The 16,689-nt window shown below is 38.4% G+C and overlaps 1 protein-coding gene across 1 annotated transcript; it reads left to right on the top strand.

Moving 5' to 3' along the window:
* Positions 1 to 8,487: 8,487 nt before the first annotated feature.
* Positions 8,488 to 13,406, top strand: LOC122643619 (xylan glycosyltransferase MUCI21-like). Its single transcript, XM_043837228.1, has 4 exons — positions 8,488 to 8,632; positions 8,736 to 8,864; positions 11,843 to 12,578; positions 12,941 to 13,406. The coding sequence occupies exons 1-4, from the start codon at positions 8,488 to 8,490 to the stop codon at positions 13,404 to 13,406; spliced, it is 1,476 nt and encodes a 491-aa protein (XP_043693163.1).
* Positions 13,407 to 16,689: the final 3,283 nt, after the last annotated feature.

Below are 16,689 nucleotides of genomic sequence, written 5' to 3'. Positions count from 1 at the left end.
CAACTATTTCGATCAAAGTATATAAGTTCCCTGAAGTTCTCTTCCCTGTGGCCATCAGCTTTCCTGTGCTTGATCTTCTAATTTCACAACATTTGTTGTTGAACACCACTTCATGCCCCTTATCACAAATATGACTGATGCTCAATAGATTGTGGCTGAGCCCTTCTACATACAACACATCTTGGGATTACACCTTCCCATTGTTGAGACTAATGGTACCCTCCCCAACAATTTTGGCACCATCATTATTCCCAAACTTTACTGATCCACCTGCATAGGTCTCAATTTTCTCAAACCTCTTCATATCTCCAGTCATGTGACTTGAGCAAACACTGTCAAGTATCCAAGGAGTGGAACTCCCTTGAGCTCTGAAAGCAGTTTGCACAACCATGGAACTATTGCCTTTATCTGCTTCATTCTTTTGTACCCAAACTTTGCCACTTGACTGAGCTTTCTGGACTTGTTTCTGTCTTGGAATTCGTCTCTTCAATTTGACTGGTCTTTCATTACTTACACTTCCCTGGCTGCCTTTGTTCTGCTGTCTTTGTGGAGAAAATACAGTTCTGTAGTCTCTAGCTATGCATCCATAATTTATGCCTGTAGCACTCAATCACTTCATCCATTAGAGGTGCAAATGGATTTCGATCAACAAAGTTTGGTGGACCAACATTAAATTTGAAATTTGCAATTTTGTGTCAAAAAATGTTACACTTGAAACAATGACCTTGAAAGGTTTGTCTTTGTCTCATTGGCTCTCTTTGTCACCTGTACTGAGCCCTGTAACCATCAAATTTTCTAGGCTTTTGTTGAGAAGTATAATTGTAACCAAAATTCTCTATTCTCCTGCTTGGCTATGCCATTTGTGGTTGTCTGGCATGGTTAGTCTTATGGAGTGGAGTTTGGTTCATTATCTTTATAGGACCCATATGCCTTCCTTGATTCTTCTCAACTCTTTTATCCTTCACTGTAATAGGATTCTGAGTTGTCCCTTTGCCCTTTGCACTGTTTAATGACTCACCCACATATCCAAGACCAAATTTGTTTTGAACTGATCTTTGAGCATTTATAATTTCATCAAGCTTCTTACTGCTTGGATGCACAAGTGGAGATGCTTCAGTATTTTGAGCAACTAAATCATTCTCATACTTTGCTACCTTTGCCTTGAGATCTTCAGTTTCTTTCTGAAAGTCCAAATACTTAATTTTAGTATTTGACTCTTCCTCTAATTAGGCTTTCAAGGATTCAAAGTCTTCAAGGATTTATCTTGAGTCATTTATCTTCTTTCTCAATTCATGAACTAGTTGTTCTTGATCTTTGAGATCCTTTGTAAGCTACTTGACTTTCTTTCTTTCTTTCTTTAGCTGGTTGACTTTCTCAATTCATGAACTAGTTGTTCTCTCTTTTGCCATACAGCATGCATGGATTTTTCATCTTCAGTACTCTCAACAGTTAGATCCATTGGTTTTTCCATAACAATGGACGTGTGCACATCTGCCATCTCCATGGAAAACGTAATGTCCTCTTTCCACTTTTTAAAGTTTGACCCAGTAAGAATCTCAATAGTGACCATGTTATTGTTGATAGAAAAGGTGACTGAAAATTTAAACAATGAACAATATAATAAAATCAGTATGATGCAAGTATAGCTTAAAACCTTATAAGAAAATGAGAATTTTACACACATCGTTGTAAAAACACTTTTGGGCTGAATTTCCGACATGCAATTGTAAAAATCCCTACATACCAGTGGCTAGGGGTGTCAACGGGCCGGTTCGGGCCGATTTTGGTTCGGGCTTTTCGGTTTCGGTGTTACTTTTATAGAAACCGAAACCAAACCATTAAGAAATATTCACTTTCGGTGCGGTTTCGGTTTCGGTGCGGTTTGGTTTCGTGTTGGTTTTGGTTTATGATAACGGGTTGATATCGGTTTGGTACCGGTTTTATATAACTAGTAAGGTCCGGTTAGTGCTAATTTTTCTTCTCTTTCTCTTTTCAGTACATAAAATATTTCAAATACAATGCATCTTTGTATCCTATGTCCTATGGCCTATGGATACAATTGATTGGGTAATCACTAACAAAGGATATGAGATAAAGTGAGAAACTATCACAACACATTTAGGGGGCAATGGGGCATTAGGCATTTACTGATTTACTCATTTATCGGGTTAGGTCGGTTCGATTCGGGTTTGGGCCTAACGGTTCGGGCTACCGGTGCACCGTCGGGCTAGCCCAAACCAAACCAAACCGTTTGCCTTTTTGGATCCACAAACCGAACCCGAACCATTAAGAGTTCGGTTCGGTGTGGTTCGGGCTCGTTCGGGCTGGTTCGGGCCGGTTTCATCGGTTCGGGTTGGGTATTGACACCCCTACCAGTGGCCATGGGAATATAACTCAACTTTCAAAATCCACCACCTTTGGGTGTGCAAAATTCTAGGGTCGGTCTATTCACATGCATACTGTATATGTACCCCTTTAAGTACCAATACATGACCACCACCTTTGGGTGTATGACCACACATTAGAGTTGAAGGACATCCCACAACTGTATGAGATTGGTGTTTCACAAATCCAACAAGTAAGGTCGCTTTGGCGGCAAAAATCCTGTCGAACCCATGGAACTCTCTTAGGATTTTTCCAAAATTACTTACATCTTTTTCAATTTTGTGTTATTTTATAATTTATGATAAGGGGCTTAAATGTCTTGAAACTAACACAAAAAATTAATAATTCTGTTCATCAAGGTAGGTATTCCAGCAAGTCAGAAAATCAGTTCGGTTCCCAATGGATCGAACCGATAAATTCCAGAAAAAGGCATGTATCAATAGAATAACAAAACTATTGAAAATATGCATATTTAATCACAACAGAGGATACTACTGTGTAGAGCACAGAAAAACAGAGCCAACGCAAAAAAAGGGACCCCAAACGGAGTCTCCTAGCGCCCACAAAAGCTAGTCAAAGTTTTAGCAAAAAAGGAGATCAAAGTGGGTCTGGTTCTGACCGGGTTGTATGATCAAACCGGGTTGGCCCGGTCCGGTTCAACCCCGATTCAATCTGGTCCAGGTCAACCCTGGTTTGGTCGGTTGTTCGGGTCCTCGGGTCGGGAAATGGGTCGATCCAACCCGTTGGCGCACATTAGCAGCCCAATGGTTGTTACCCGGCACACGATAACAAACCCCAAAAAAGAATTTTTTTTTAAAAACCTTGATCGGCGAGTGAGATCACCTGCCGATGCCGGCGGCGAGTGAGCGCGGGTCCGGCGACGGCGATCCACCCACCCAAATTTCTATTTTTTCGAGATCTACACACCCATGTGATCGGATTTCACTCTCGCTGGAGAAAAAATCTGGTAGTGTTCCAAAAAGTTCGTGCGGGATTTTCCAAAACTGGAACAACCTTAAAAAAACTCGATTCGAAAGGAAAAAATTTCGATTCCTATAGCATGATCTATTATTTTGAATCCATATAGGTTCAAGAACGTATCTATGGAGGTTCTGATGCCACATGTTAGATTAATTTTGATCCGAATAGGGACAAAACCCCAAAAGACAAGATCTCCATAGGGCGTTCAAGAACACAATCAAATAAATAATAGAAAACAGAGATAGAACCACTAACCTTGTTTCGCAACCATAGTGATGATGATCGCAGCGAAAAATGAAGACCAAGATCTAGGTGCTTCCCCACTATTCCCACAGTAACTGGCTTGATGAGAATACCGAATGCACAGGGATGATGAACACTGAATATCTCCCTCTCTTTTTAGAATGCACTCCTCAACAGAGATTGAGAATAATTAGCTATGATGGGTAGAGGGGGGATCTAGCTCTCTTTATATAGTAATTCCTATAGGGCCTGACTCATCATAGTCCCAATAGGAATCTATCTGCCCACACTAAAGCCAGTTCACATAGGATTCCTAATATAACCCAATGATCCCTTTAATTAGACCAATACCATAATTAGCCTGAATTTTAGGTTATTTAATATTAGTCCATAATAGGGAATAACAATTCTATTCTAAATAGAATTCTAACACTAGTAACTCATTTTTATCTCAAATTACATCAGATCTGTGTCAAAACGATATATTCCTAAATGATCTTATTGTGGAATATCCTATATGTCTTTCTAAGGCAGTTTAATGCATGCTCAGCTATGCACAAGACCTAGTATCAATTGCCTTTGCAGTAGGAGTATTGAAAAGATTACAATAAGATTGTTTCTTTGACTTTGGAAATAGAAGTCATGGCATGCTATTAGGTTGTCTCTCAGGCATTACTGTAAAAGGTATTTGATCACAGGTCTAAAGGTTGTTTTGTAGATTGAGAGCACTAATACAGACTCTTGTGATAATTACAATCACGTATCTAACAACACCTGTTCAATGAGTCGACACACTGAAATAAAGTACCTTATTAAAGAAGGTTCTCTGTGGTATCATTTTTATTTTTGATTTTTACCTATTTAACAAAAATCATTAATGAAAATAATTTTTTATCAAAATGCAAAAATCGTTTGGTAACCAATAGACATAATAGATTGTCTACTAGGGAATAGGTTTGGTATAACTTTATGCATAATGTTTTTTATGGAGAAGATACCCCTCTTCTCCAACTTTCGAATCAAAACCAGGAAAGAGAGAGACTTATACCTCTGAACAACCAGAAATTTTGATCACAAAAACCTCTGCTCCCAACAAACAACTGTCATTGACGAGGTATCCTCTATTTGCTTTCTAATCCAAGATTGTCTGATCATATACATACCTCGGACTGCTTGTCTCGAATCTGATTAAAGACGAAGAGACTAAAAATCACATTGATCTCTCATGAGGGAGGGAGTGAACTTGTTTGTGCTATCACCAAGTAAAGAGAGATATGGTTTGTTTCTTCTCTACTCTTGCTTCAAATCTGGAAATAGAAATCACGGAAAAGAGAGAGCTCTACAAAGGATGCATAACAAGAACAGAGCCCACCCCACAGTGCCACAGCAAACCCATGAAGCCTTATCTGCGTCAATAACATGATTCAAATGTCCATTATTCAGAGTTCGCAACCTCAAATAAAAAAGCAAAACAAAAACAAGAACAAGAAAAGCGGAAACTCCGCCATTGGAGAAAGGAAGGTATTTTTCTAAACAGATGAATATCAAGGAAAAATAATTAAACAAAAAAGACGAAGAAGGAAAAGAGAAACAATGGACTAAAGAAAGAACTTACATTGCTCCTTTGATCGACAACAAAAACAACAACCCAAGATGAAGGAGAGAAGGTAACTCCTACATAAATTCTGGCTGGTTTCTGAAATGATAAATTTGGAACTCAACCGACGGGCCACTAGAAATCTGGAAAACTTGTTTACTTACCCTTTAACTTTTGTAGAAGTGTTGGAATTCACAAAGGAAAAGGAATCAGGGGTGTTCAAGTGGGGATTAGTACCCTGCTATGAATCTTTTAGAATTGGTTAAAATTACGTTGAGGAAGTGAGTGGAGAACAACAAAAGAAGATAGAGGGAAAGAAGTGATAATGAGGAGGGTGAAACGGAGTTGCAGGGATAGGGTGGGGCGAGGTTACGGTACAGGGTGGTTGGGGGGGAGTGAGGTTGTAGGAAGAAGAAGAAGAAGAAGAAGAAGGCGGAAGGGTGGGGGGCTTGATTTTCTAAAACCCAAATGAAATGACTATTTTACCCTTTGAATTTGAGACTAATTAACACGTGTTCAATAAAGTGCCACACAAATAGCGAAAAACACTTTTCAGCCAAAAATCATAAATGGCTTTCAACCTCTTTTTGGTTTTTGGGTTTTTTTCAATTCTTTTTAAATAGAAACAGGTTTCATAAATGATACCAAACGCAACCAAAACCGTTTTCTAAGTCAAAAATCAAAAATAAAAACTATACCAAAGATGGCCGAAGGCATTTGGAATCAGGAAGTAGCAATTAGAACATGTTGGCACTAAGGAAATGATTGTCGAACCTTCCACAATAGTACATACAATGAAGATATTTGTGGTTTAGGATTGTGTGACTAATGTTCATTGGGACATTACTATGTGCAATTAAAGATTCTGACATTAAGGCTATGTTTGGTAGGCATTCTTGGAATGCATTATAGGTCGATTTTGCATTCTCGAATGATAAAAATAATTGTTTTTATTGTCCAAGAATGTGAAATCTACCTAGAATGCATTCCAAAATGCATTCAAACACAGCCTAAGTATTTCTCTCATTTATTTGGTTTGGGCTACCCTCCTCTAAAATTGATTTCTTACATCAGCCTCTATGAATTCCAATTCCTCGCTTCAGCCGGAATAGGCCTGAAACCCAAAAAAATGTGGCCTCATTTTTTGAACCAGGAATCGGATCCAGCCGATTTCTATCCGATTCAACTGAAATTCACGATTCTATTCCGATTCCTCAAAGGGATGAGGTTACCACCTACGATGAAATGAGCTCATTTTGGTTTGCCATAAAATTGGGTATATTTTCCTTTGAAAAGAAAAACGATGGAATTGAATGATAGAAAAGATCGATTTGGAGTTTTGACAGATAGCTTGAACTCATCATCATTCATCCCCATCACTCTCCCACTCACCCTTTGTGGGTTGCGACTTGCAGATCATTTGGTGGAGCTATTCCATCTTTGAAGGGACATTAATAATAAGTCTAGCATAACGATTCCCGACAATAGAGGAGAAAATTGGAGATACCATTCTCAACTAATGTCATCTATTATTGGTTCTCACTGGATTCAGTTTCAACACCTACCACTCAAAATGAATAAACAAGAGAAGATATTTTACACTTTTACTACTACATTGGAATATCTTTTGTGTATTCCTAAAATTGGAATAGTAGCACGCATTAAAGATTATAGTATGAGGGAGTGAAAATATAATATTTGAGATGCTGAGTCTTTTCTGAGGGAAAAGGTAAGAGACCCAGATCTTTCTTTCAACAAGTGTCTTCCTCTCCCCTTCTCTTTGGAAAAGACCCCTTAATTTGTTTTCTTGTGCTCAGCCCTGTGATTGGTGTCTGGGTTTAGGAGATCTCATTCTAACGTCGATGAATCTTGAATCCACAAGTAGAGGAAATGGAAAAATCTTCATCTATTCACAATGTAAGCTCCTTACAAAGAGAAATTCGAAACCCCTACATAAAGAGGCTTGCTTATAGAAGAAAGAAACAAAATTTTGAAATTTAAAATTCAAATTTCAAAACTTTGGTGGATTGTTTCGCCTTCGAAACACGCGAAAACAACCTAAAAGAGCTTGACAAGAATTTTGATTTGATATATAATTTTCCCTATATTGCTTAATACCTCTGACCAGTCTGGATGGACTGCTACTGGTCCAACCGGCGCAAGAACTCATCTGATATCTCCTCTACATAAGTAAAACAAAGTCAAATTTACTGGTTTTTATACTTTTTCTTATCTAGTAGATCTAGGAAATTATTTCGACATAAGGGGATGACTGCGCTGCCCCTTTAAAAGGTGGAAATGTGCCTCCGCCATACGCCAATATATAGGAGCCAATGTAAACCCACGCGCATAAGCATCTATTTGGGCATGGGGTGTGGGGCGGTTATTTCGCCCCACTGTGTCTGGGCGAAGATCTAAACTTTTTTTCTATATATTAATTAATAGTTAGTTGTGGGGTTTGCTATTTTGCTGATGGCAATGCCGAAGGTGAAATGGTTTTTCCCTGTGCTTTTCTTTTAAGTGGTTCTGCAGTCATTTTTGTATCATTTTTTCTTTTATATTAATACACACATTGCTGATCTTTAACAAAAGAAAACAAAAAAAAAAAGTTGTTTAGTTGATGAAGACACAGTTCTTGAGCTCAGTGGTTGTAGTAAGTATTAAAAGTGCAAGAAAAACAGTACAACCACCAAGATAAGGACCCCCAGGCTTCAGCAAACAAGGCAAAGCTGCAGGCTTCTTCTGATAGGCTCGTGGTGAAGGAATATGCGTTAGATTGGAATCTTTGCGGAGATTGTACAGTCCTTGCCCCCAATTCAATTTCCATATAAGATATATAAAATATAACAAAACCATCCAGCTTGCCAGAGAAGGTGATGACATGATGCTTCGGTTCACATTTCTCTATCCAAATTCCAAAAGCTTTTCTTTCTGGCTTAATTAGATTCAAGAGGAGAAAGAAACTACTCTCCCGTTTAATTTCTCTTTCTTGTTAAAAAAAAATAAAAAATTTGAAACCAGAAAAGAATCAAGAAGAAAGTAGGGAAAGAAGACAGTCCAACTACTCTATGAGTGAGAGTGAGAGAGAGAGAGAGAGAGAGAGAGAGAGAGAGAGAGAGAGAGAGAGAGAGAGATGATTGTTCGTATCTAAAATATCTTATTATTTGGGTGCATGGTCATATCCACATCTCTAAGTCCTCCACCTCACTTCTTCTTCTTCTTTATCTATTCGTCATCGTTGTTTTGTGTATCTACGGGATCAACAATAGAGGATGATGGCCATGGCCATGGCCAAGGCCAAGGATTCGAAGAGGCTGACGACAGCTACTGCTTTATCTTCAATGTGTTTGATTCTGTTCCCACTCATATATGTTTTACTCTCCCCTTTGGATATCTCCCCTTTGGATATCTCCCGATTTGATCACTGTAATACACCAACAGCAAATTCTCTTTATATATATTTCCTTCTCTTTATTAGTTTGGTTTCTGCAACTGAATGCTTTTCATCCCATCTTGTTTGGTTTTGAAGGGAAACAAATATCAAATTGGAGTGGTAGTGGTGGTGATGGTGCAAGTCTAAGCGGCAGTAATATAGAGCATGAAAGGATGGAAGATGAAGATTATTCTCTCAAGTTCCTACTAAGAAGACTAGTACAAGGTTAGTTTTCTTTCATCTCACTCTCGACTTAAGTGTAACTGTGTAACTGCAAACTCGTGGGTTTCTTTGTTCCTACTTCCTACTTTCTTTCTTTCTTTTTCTTTTAGGGCTGACTTGAATTCCAAGTTTGAGAATAATTGGAGACCCTTGATTTCCTATCATTTGATAACACTTTTAGTTTTTTTTTTTTTATATTACATGAGACAATGCGAGAATGCATGTGACAGCCATAATTTTAAAGAGAGGTACACAATATGAAGGCATATTGTTAAGCTGTTAGGTGTTATAGAGTTATATATGGCTGCGTTTGGTATGTATTTTTGGAATGTATTTTAGGTCGATTTTATATTTTCAGATGATAAAAATAGTTGTTTTTATCATTAAAGAATACAAAATCGACTTAGAATAATGAATTTCAATAACACTACCTAGTCGAATGGCTCTTACACCTAGACACAGGTGGACACGGAATTTTAATCATTAGGTTAGAATTTAAAAGACAGCCTCCAAAGTCAAATAGATTCATGGGTTCTTTACCAAATTTGGCCTCTTGATGCGATGCTCTGCATCCATGGATTTAAAGAATGGTATCAGAGACGGATTGATGGTCGCCAATTGACCACCAATCCCAATCTGGATCGTTGATCCAACCCGATCACTGCCATCCGGTAATCTGAGTCCAATCCTTAACACCATTGCTCCATCCACCTCCAACCCCTTCTCCTCCTCCCTTGGGATGTTGTATGTATCAAGTTTTGATAATTGTAATGAATTGCAAGTAATTAATACTCTTTCATCCTTCACTGATCCACTTTAGAGTTCACAATGGAGGTAATCATCATTGTATATTATATATATATATATATATATATATATATATATATATATATATATATATTAACTATAATTGATTGTTGGCCTTCAATTTTAAGTATGTGAGCCCACAACCAAGTGTTTTGACATTATAGAGATAATTGATGCACTCTAGATAATCATATGCACTTGAGATTGGAATGACTAAGAAAATTTACAATTAAGTCTTGTGCAAAATGATAGTGTTTTCCCCTTATTGAAGGAAAAAAAGTGTTATCATAAAAGGGCCGGAAGAAAAATAATTTTACTATTTCTTTTGATCACCAACTCTGGTTAGAATAATATTTTAAGTAACGCGTGACTAATCCAAGACATGTAATATCTATCCAATAGTTAAAATTGTCACATCATTATTTTACATGACACAATGAGATGGACATACTTAATAAGGGACATGCACCCAGATGTGTGCGACACAACTTAACTATTGGATGCTTCATTAGGCATTCATTGGGCGATGCCCTCCAAGGAGAGGAACCGAATCCCTTGATAAATCTCACGGCTAGATTGATTACGTGAGTCCCCCCCCCCCCACACACACACACACACATTTTTTAATAGAGAAAATTATGGGACCGTAGATGGACAACACTCCATACTTGAGCTCAGCCAGGGTAGGACAGACAGTCAACCACATTAGATGATCAGGGTCCAAGCCAGCTAAGACTAATCCTTGCTCAATTAGCCACATGCTCTTGTAAGCAAGGTCATTCATTGGAACTCCCACAAGTTGATTTAGTTTATAATTTCATTGATAATGCTACAAGGTTTCAAGGATCAGGGGATCCCATGGGATGTATTGCTTACCAAGTTTTGATAATTGTAATTGCAAGTAATCAATTAATACTCTTTTCATCTTTCATTAATTGACCCGACTTTAAAGGTCACAATGTGGGTAATCATCATTGTGGACTAATATTGATTGATGCTCTTCAATTTTTTAATTTGTGGGTCCATAATCAAGTGTTTGGACAATATATAGATATTTGATGCAATCTACATAATCATGTGCCCTTGAAACTTTGAACTATGAGAGTAAGTGTACAACTGAAAAAACTATTGGATATTTTTACATGTACATATAAAATTTGCAAAAGGTTTTATGTACGGCCGTGTATGTACACAGTCGTGCCTTCAACTGTTGAATGAGAGAAAGAGGGGATGTGTAGTTAAAATTAGGCCACCACCTCCATCCAACAGTTATAAGGCATGATCGAATATGTACATGATCATGCATAAAAATTGCGTCCTATTAAATTTCAGACCAAACAAAGTTTAATAAGTTTGTAAAGAAAGAAGTTTGAAAATCTCAACCATGGGAGATTAATTATAGTGGTTGGAGTAGAATAAGCATGCATGGACGTACATGAGAATCATACCAATACAAGGGAGGGTATTTTGTTTGAATTAGACTATAAATTTTTTTGGGTAACATATTAGACTATAAAATTTGACATGTGGTTAATTGAACACATGTACTAGATGTCCAATGGTTAGGATTGTCTCATCATCATTCCATGTGGCACAATGAGATGGACCACATTGATAAGCTTATCAAGGCTGGACTGTTCAAATTAATTTTTATTTTGGTAGAGAAAATAATGGCACTATACATAGATGGACTACATTCCATAGTTGAGCTCAGGGTCCAAGCTAGCTAAGGTTAATCCTTGCTCAACTCTACTGGACCCCTTGCTCGCCCCTCCTATTGAAGCCTCCACCATTATGATGGATTTAAGGCTTCTTTCTTCATGTTTTGAGTCTATCTTTTTCTCTTTTGTTGGTAGAGATGATAATGTTTGTGTCCACGCTATCTCTAAGTGGATGTTGTGCTACCCTTATTTGGGTTTGTGGAAATCTTCTTTTCTGGAGGACCTCCTCAATATTGTAATTTCCCTTTTCCCATCCAGGGCCTAATTTTTTGTGCCCAAAAAAAAAAAAGGGGTGGGAAAAGGATATAAATGGGCGTAAAAACTTGCTCAAATCCAGCTCATGGGCTTACAAAATCACAAGACTAGCCAGGTCCTGCAATAAATTGGGCCGGCCCGTTTCTATAGATTACTCCTAACATTTTCTCCATCCACTAAATGTTGAACTGCAAATAGGGAGAGATCGAACGGAGCTAGACACCACCGGCTTTACCTGCAAATCTGATCTCGTCACCGACATCTGTGTTGCCAACCAGCTTGTGAGGTTGGATACACATTGGCATCGCACACGTTCATTAATGGTATACTTATCTTCCAACAACTCTACACAGCCACGCACGGTTAGGCCATACGCCAGGAAGAATGATGCGGCAGCCATGAAATTGGTCAGGCCAGTGGAGATTCAGACACTGACACTGCACACAGCCACCGCCACCGCCACCGCCATAGAAGGGCAGAAACAACAGCTTCTAGCTTGCGATGTCACCCATGATGTTCCTGCTGTTGTCTTCTCCTCCGGCGGTTACACCAGAAATCTCTTCCATGATTTCAACGACATCATCCTTCCACTATTCATCACTTGCCGTCAGTTCCAATCCCGACTAAAGTTCATCGTCACCGATTACAAACCGTTGTGGGTGAAGAAATACCACCAGATCCTCTCCCATTTATCCGACTACGAGATTATTAATCCGGTGAGAGACCAACGTATACATTGCTTTCCGGCGGCCGTGATTGGTCTAAACTACCATGATAATCTCGCTTGCAATGCTAAGGACCTACCGTTTGGGTATTCCACAATGGACTTTAAGAGATTCCTTCATGACGCCTTCAACCTCAAATTCATTAGTTTGGACATTATACAAAATCAAAAGCCTCTCCTTATCCTTTTTTCACGTCAGAAGTCACGCAGGTTCTTTCTTACTTTCTCTTTTAGTGTTTTTTAGAACCATGGAACAGTCTCACATCGGTGGGATTTAGATCCCGAACTACCCGGTAGATTCCTACTGCCAAGACAAAGCAAGGCGGTATATGACCGTCTTATCCCCACTTGGGCAAGGTGCTGGGACAAGAGTAAGGAAGTCATTCCTCACCTTGCTGTGTCTTGGCAGTAGGGTCCTGCCGGACAACTATACAGTAGAGGATCCAAATGGCATCATCGGGTGACATGTCATGGAATGCGCATATATGTTGTACCATGCTATCTGTGGGGCCAAGTACGTGACACTTCAGTTTATCTTTAAACTAATTAAAATTAGTGGTTTAATTATGCAGGTTCTTGAACGAAGATGAGATGGTGAAGGTGGCAGATGAATTAGGGTTTCGAGTGATTGTAGCATTGCCTAATCGAACATCGAATATAGCTGAGTTTGCTAAGGAAGTGAACTCATGTAGTGTGATGGTGGGTGCCCATGGTGCAGGCCTTACGAATGCAGTGTTCTTGCCGGCGGGAGCGGTGCTGGTACAGGTGGTGCCGTTAGGGTTGGAGTGGCTTTCCAATACCTATTACGGTAAGACTTTTACGCCGATAGGTGTACGATACTTGGGATATCGGATCCGTCCAGAAGAGAGCTCACTCTTGGACGTGTACGGTTCAGATCATCCTGTCATCACAGATCCACAATCCTTATATCGTAAAGGCTATTCAGTTGCTCGGGCTGTGTACTTAGATGAGCAGGATCTGAAGCCTACGCCACTCAGGTTCAGGGAGACCCTTGAAGAAGCGCTTAGACTTCTCTGATGCTAAGGCCCCGTTTGGTATAAGTGTTTATGAATTAAAAATCTTTTTTTTTTTTTAATTATTATTTCTCTTGTTAAGGGACATCTACGAGAGTGAAAAGAGTTTGGTAATATGATAGACTTTAACAAAAGTAGTTTCTTAATATTGAACGATTTCATTAGTCGTCCTATGTTTATGTAATTATAATTTCAGAGGCTTTTTTGAATATTGAGATCAAAGTTTAAATAGCAATAACATCTAGTTCTTGTTATTTTTCTTTTTTTGTAAAAACACACTTGTGATTTGTATGTTATGCAGTATGGTCCCATTATAGTACGTATTTAATATTGGGTCCTTCTAGGGGTCACTATGCCTAGTGAAATATAACGTTACATGAGTTACTCCATGTCATAGAGGACCCCACATATAGTAGTGACCTAATTTTCATCCAAAATAAGCAAAGAAAGTTGCTCTAACTCTGCTTCAAAGTTTTAGTAAAATTAACAAAATGCCATCAAATAGAGATGAATGTAAAATACAAAATAACATTTTATTTTTTTGTAAATTTAACTACTTCTTCCACTCATTTTAAGTTGAAATTGTACTAATTAGATGCTTGCTTGATCATCTATCACATGGATTAATCTATGTATTACCATGTGGAAAATAGTGAAGCGTTATACTTCACTAGCCATAGTGAAGAGGAAGAAAACCCTTAATGTTTAATCTTTTTATTTTTATTTTTATAATAAATACTGGGTCAAGGAATTGTAGCATCAGCACATCTTAACTACCAAATTCATGTATTCAAATCCAATGTAGATGAAATAATACAAAAGTTAATTATGTAATTTGATTGTATATAAATATTAATGGGTTTTGCTTGGTGTAACCAAGGTTGGTTACACCGGACCTAACACCTATTTTTTTTCTTATCAGTTTATTGAGAGACTTTGGGCTGCTGGGGATATGGGGTTATGGGCTGAATTCCTTATAGGGATTTTTCCTTTACAGTGCATGGAGTCTCTTCATTGGTCTTTCTACTGTATCTTTTGGTAACTTCTTTATACTTTATTTGGCTAAATCGAAATCAGGTTATTTTGTTTGCAAAGAAAAGCCTAATCTTATGGTTATTCTACGAAATATTTCTTGATGGATTTCTAATATGCCTTTGTCCCCTTCTAAATCAGTCTCAATTAGTGATGTTTGTTCCCCCGTATTTCCCATTGACAACTTGAATACCATTGAAATACCATCAATGGATTTTTCAGTGCTTAATTATTCCAGCTTGTAGTTTTGATGCTTTGAGTAAGGATGTTAGCGGTTGGGCAACTCCGAATATCTTTCAGAACAAGTTTAATTTTTTTGGCTTTAACTATGATGCGACGACAGGAGTTGAGGATGAGGCTGATGCCAAAGGGCTCCGGGCTCCTCCAAGGGATCAAGAAATGTCGGAAATTGGGCTTCAACTCAATGAAGGCTTGAATGGCATCAAAGCTGCTATTGAATTACTTACTAAGTGAAGTTTGTTTGGTCGGTGGCATGCCAGTTGAGTGCATCGTTTCCAGGAGGTCAAGGGATCGGCTTCTCTTGATTGCATATTTATACCAAATTAAGGTACCCCCTCTCGATAGTTTTTATATTCTCTCCCCTCCTCCAAAAGATGTGGTGTAGCCTTGGGAGTTTTTGAATCTCCTATGGTACAAAGCATCTTATCATGCAACATACCTTGGAGTTTTATGCAGGTTTGGTGGATGATAACACCCTACCTAGGCTTGATACATTGGCAGCTAACCCATTGCTACAGTGAAGCCAAGCAACAGATGGCCTAGCAAAATATGCAGCTAAGAATCAATCCACAAGCTATTGGATTTCTGCCCCGGATAACATTACTCAGGCGGTGAATTGGGAAGCACTTGGCCTCCCATATTATAGGTTTACGTAACTTCTAGGCCCCAGTGGCATTTCTTTTGTACTGCTGGTACCTAAGCCAAGAAAGTCCAGTTTATGGTTTAGACTATCTTTTTCTTGTACTTTGTTCATTTTTTTCATTACATAAGTAAATACATTGTTGACCTATAGCAAAAAATAAAAAAATAAAAAAATTTGAGTTATACTTAGTTTAACAATTTCTTTTGTTTTACTACACTAATTCAGTTATGGGGTTTATGACCTACCTTGCTAGAGAGGCAAGACTTAGGGGTTGGAGCCTGGAGGATGGTTGTGGATATGGATGTACGTGGACAGTTCTTATCTGTTTTATGTTAAGTAGTTTCTTTTTTAGATGATTAAAATATATTCAACGAAGTCTAGAATTCTTCACCCCAAAAAAAATTGAAGGAATGAATATAAAAACAAATTTAAAAAAATTACATGAAGAGAGCACCACAACAAAAATCGAAGCCCTATCCTTGCAACCGAGTCAAGGAGAAAGGGAAAGCCAAAAAGGAAACAAGGATAGAGCCAACTCAAAACAACCATACACTAGGGCCTACTGGAGAGAACCGAGCTGGCCAGGAGGAGTTGTCAAAGGACCACATCCCTACTAACCCTTACCACTACAACTTCACCTTTAACAAAAGAAACAAAAACAGTCCACAACAAACCGTCAGAGGATAAGTATTTTTGGTTTTCTTTGATAAAAGAAAGTACTAAGGCTGATAAATTTGACATGGTTATGAAAATTAAAATCGGAGATTGAATTGGTTAGTATTAATTCTGATCCAAATCGGTCAAAATCAATCGGAATTCAACCCAAATCAGTCGATTAGACCACTCCGATTCCAAACCATGATTATACATAGCAAAACCCATAAAAATTATCGCAAAAAGATCACCTAAGAAGGGCTATGGTATTTGCTAGAAATCCATGGGCTTATTCCACATAAGCGCCCACTTACGGCTGACGTGGGGACCCATTAGTGTTTGGTGGGGGCCACTAGGTGGTCTCTCCCTCTCTATATAAAGATAGAGAAAGAGAGGTAGCAACACATACGTGACCAACAACCGCTCCTCCACAATTCTCTCTCTCTCATCACGTCAACCTAGGTGTGTGAATCGCTAACGATTCCATCATGTTCCCTTAGACTTGGAGTGTAAAATACGCTAACCCGTGTCGTTTCCATTTAATAGTATTTAAGTCCTAATAAATAAGATTATGATTTCTCAACAATTATTCAATGACTACTTGAAAATGCAAGGGAAGGCAAGTAGGCAATTGGGGAAGGCAAATATGATACTGACTGCCACTAAAATTTAAATACGAACATGACAGGGCTGAAGCGGGTTACCACCAAAATTTGGA

This window comes from Telopea speciosissima, chromosome 10, assembly GCF_018873765.1.
Source record: "Telopea speciosissima isolate NSW1024214 ecotype Mountain lineage chromosome 10, Tspe_v1, whole genome shotgun sequence".
In the NCBI taxonomy this organism is placed as follows: Eukaryota; Viridiplantae; Streptophyta; class Magnoliopsida; order Proteales; family Proteaceae; genus Telopea; species Telopea speciosissima.
Note: the sequence above shows the minus strand (reverse complement) of the source record. Positions and strands in the feature narration are given on the sequence as shown.

Bases quoted from the DNA above. Each gene is read 5' to 3' on its own strand.
- LOC122643619 (XM_043837228.1), top strand. From the start codon at position 8,488: ATGGCCATGGCCAAGGCCAAGGATTCGAAGAGGCTGACGACAGCTACT. The intron at 8,633-8,735 runs GTAATACACCAA...TTGGTTTTGAAG, and splicing joins TATCTCCCGATTTGATCACT to GGAAACAAATATCAAATTGG. The intron at 8,865-11,842 runs GTTAGTTTTCTT...AACTGCAAATAG, and splicing joins ACTAAGAAGACTAGTACAAG to GGAGAGATCGAACGGAGCTA.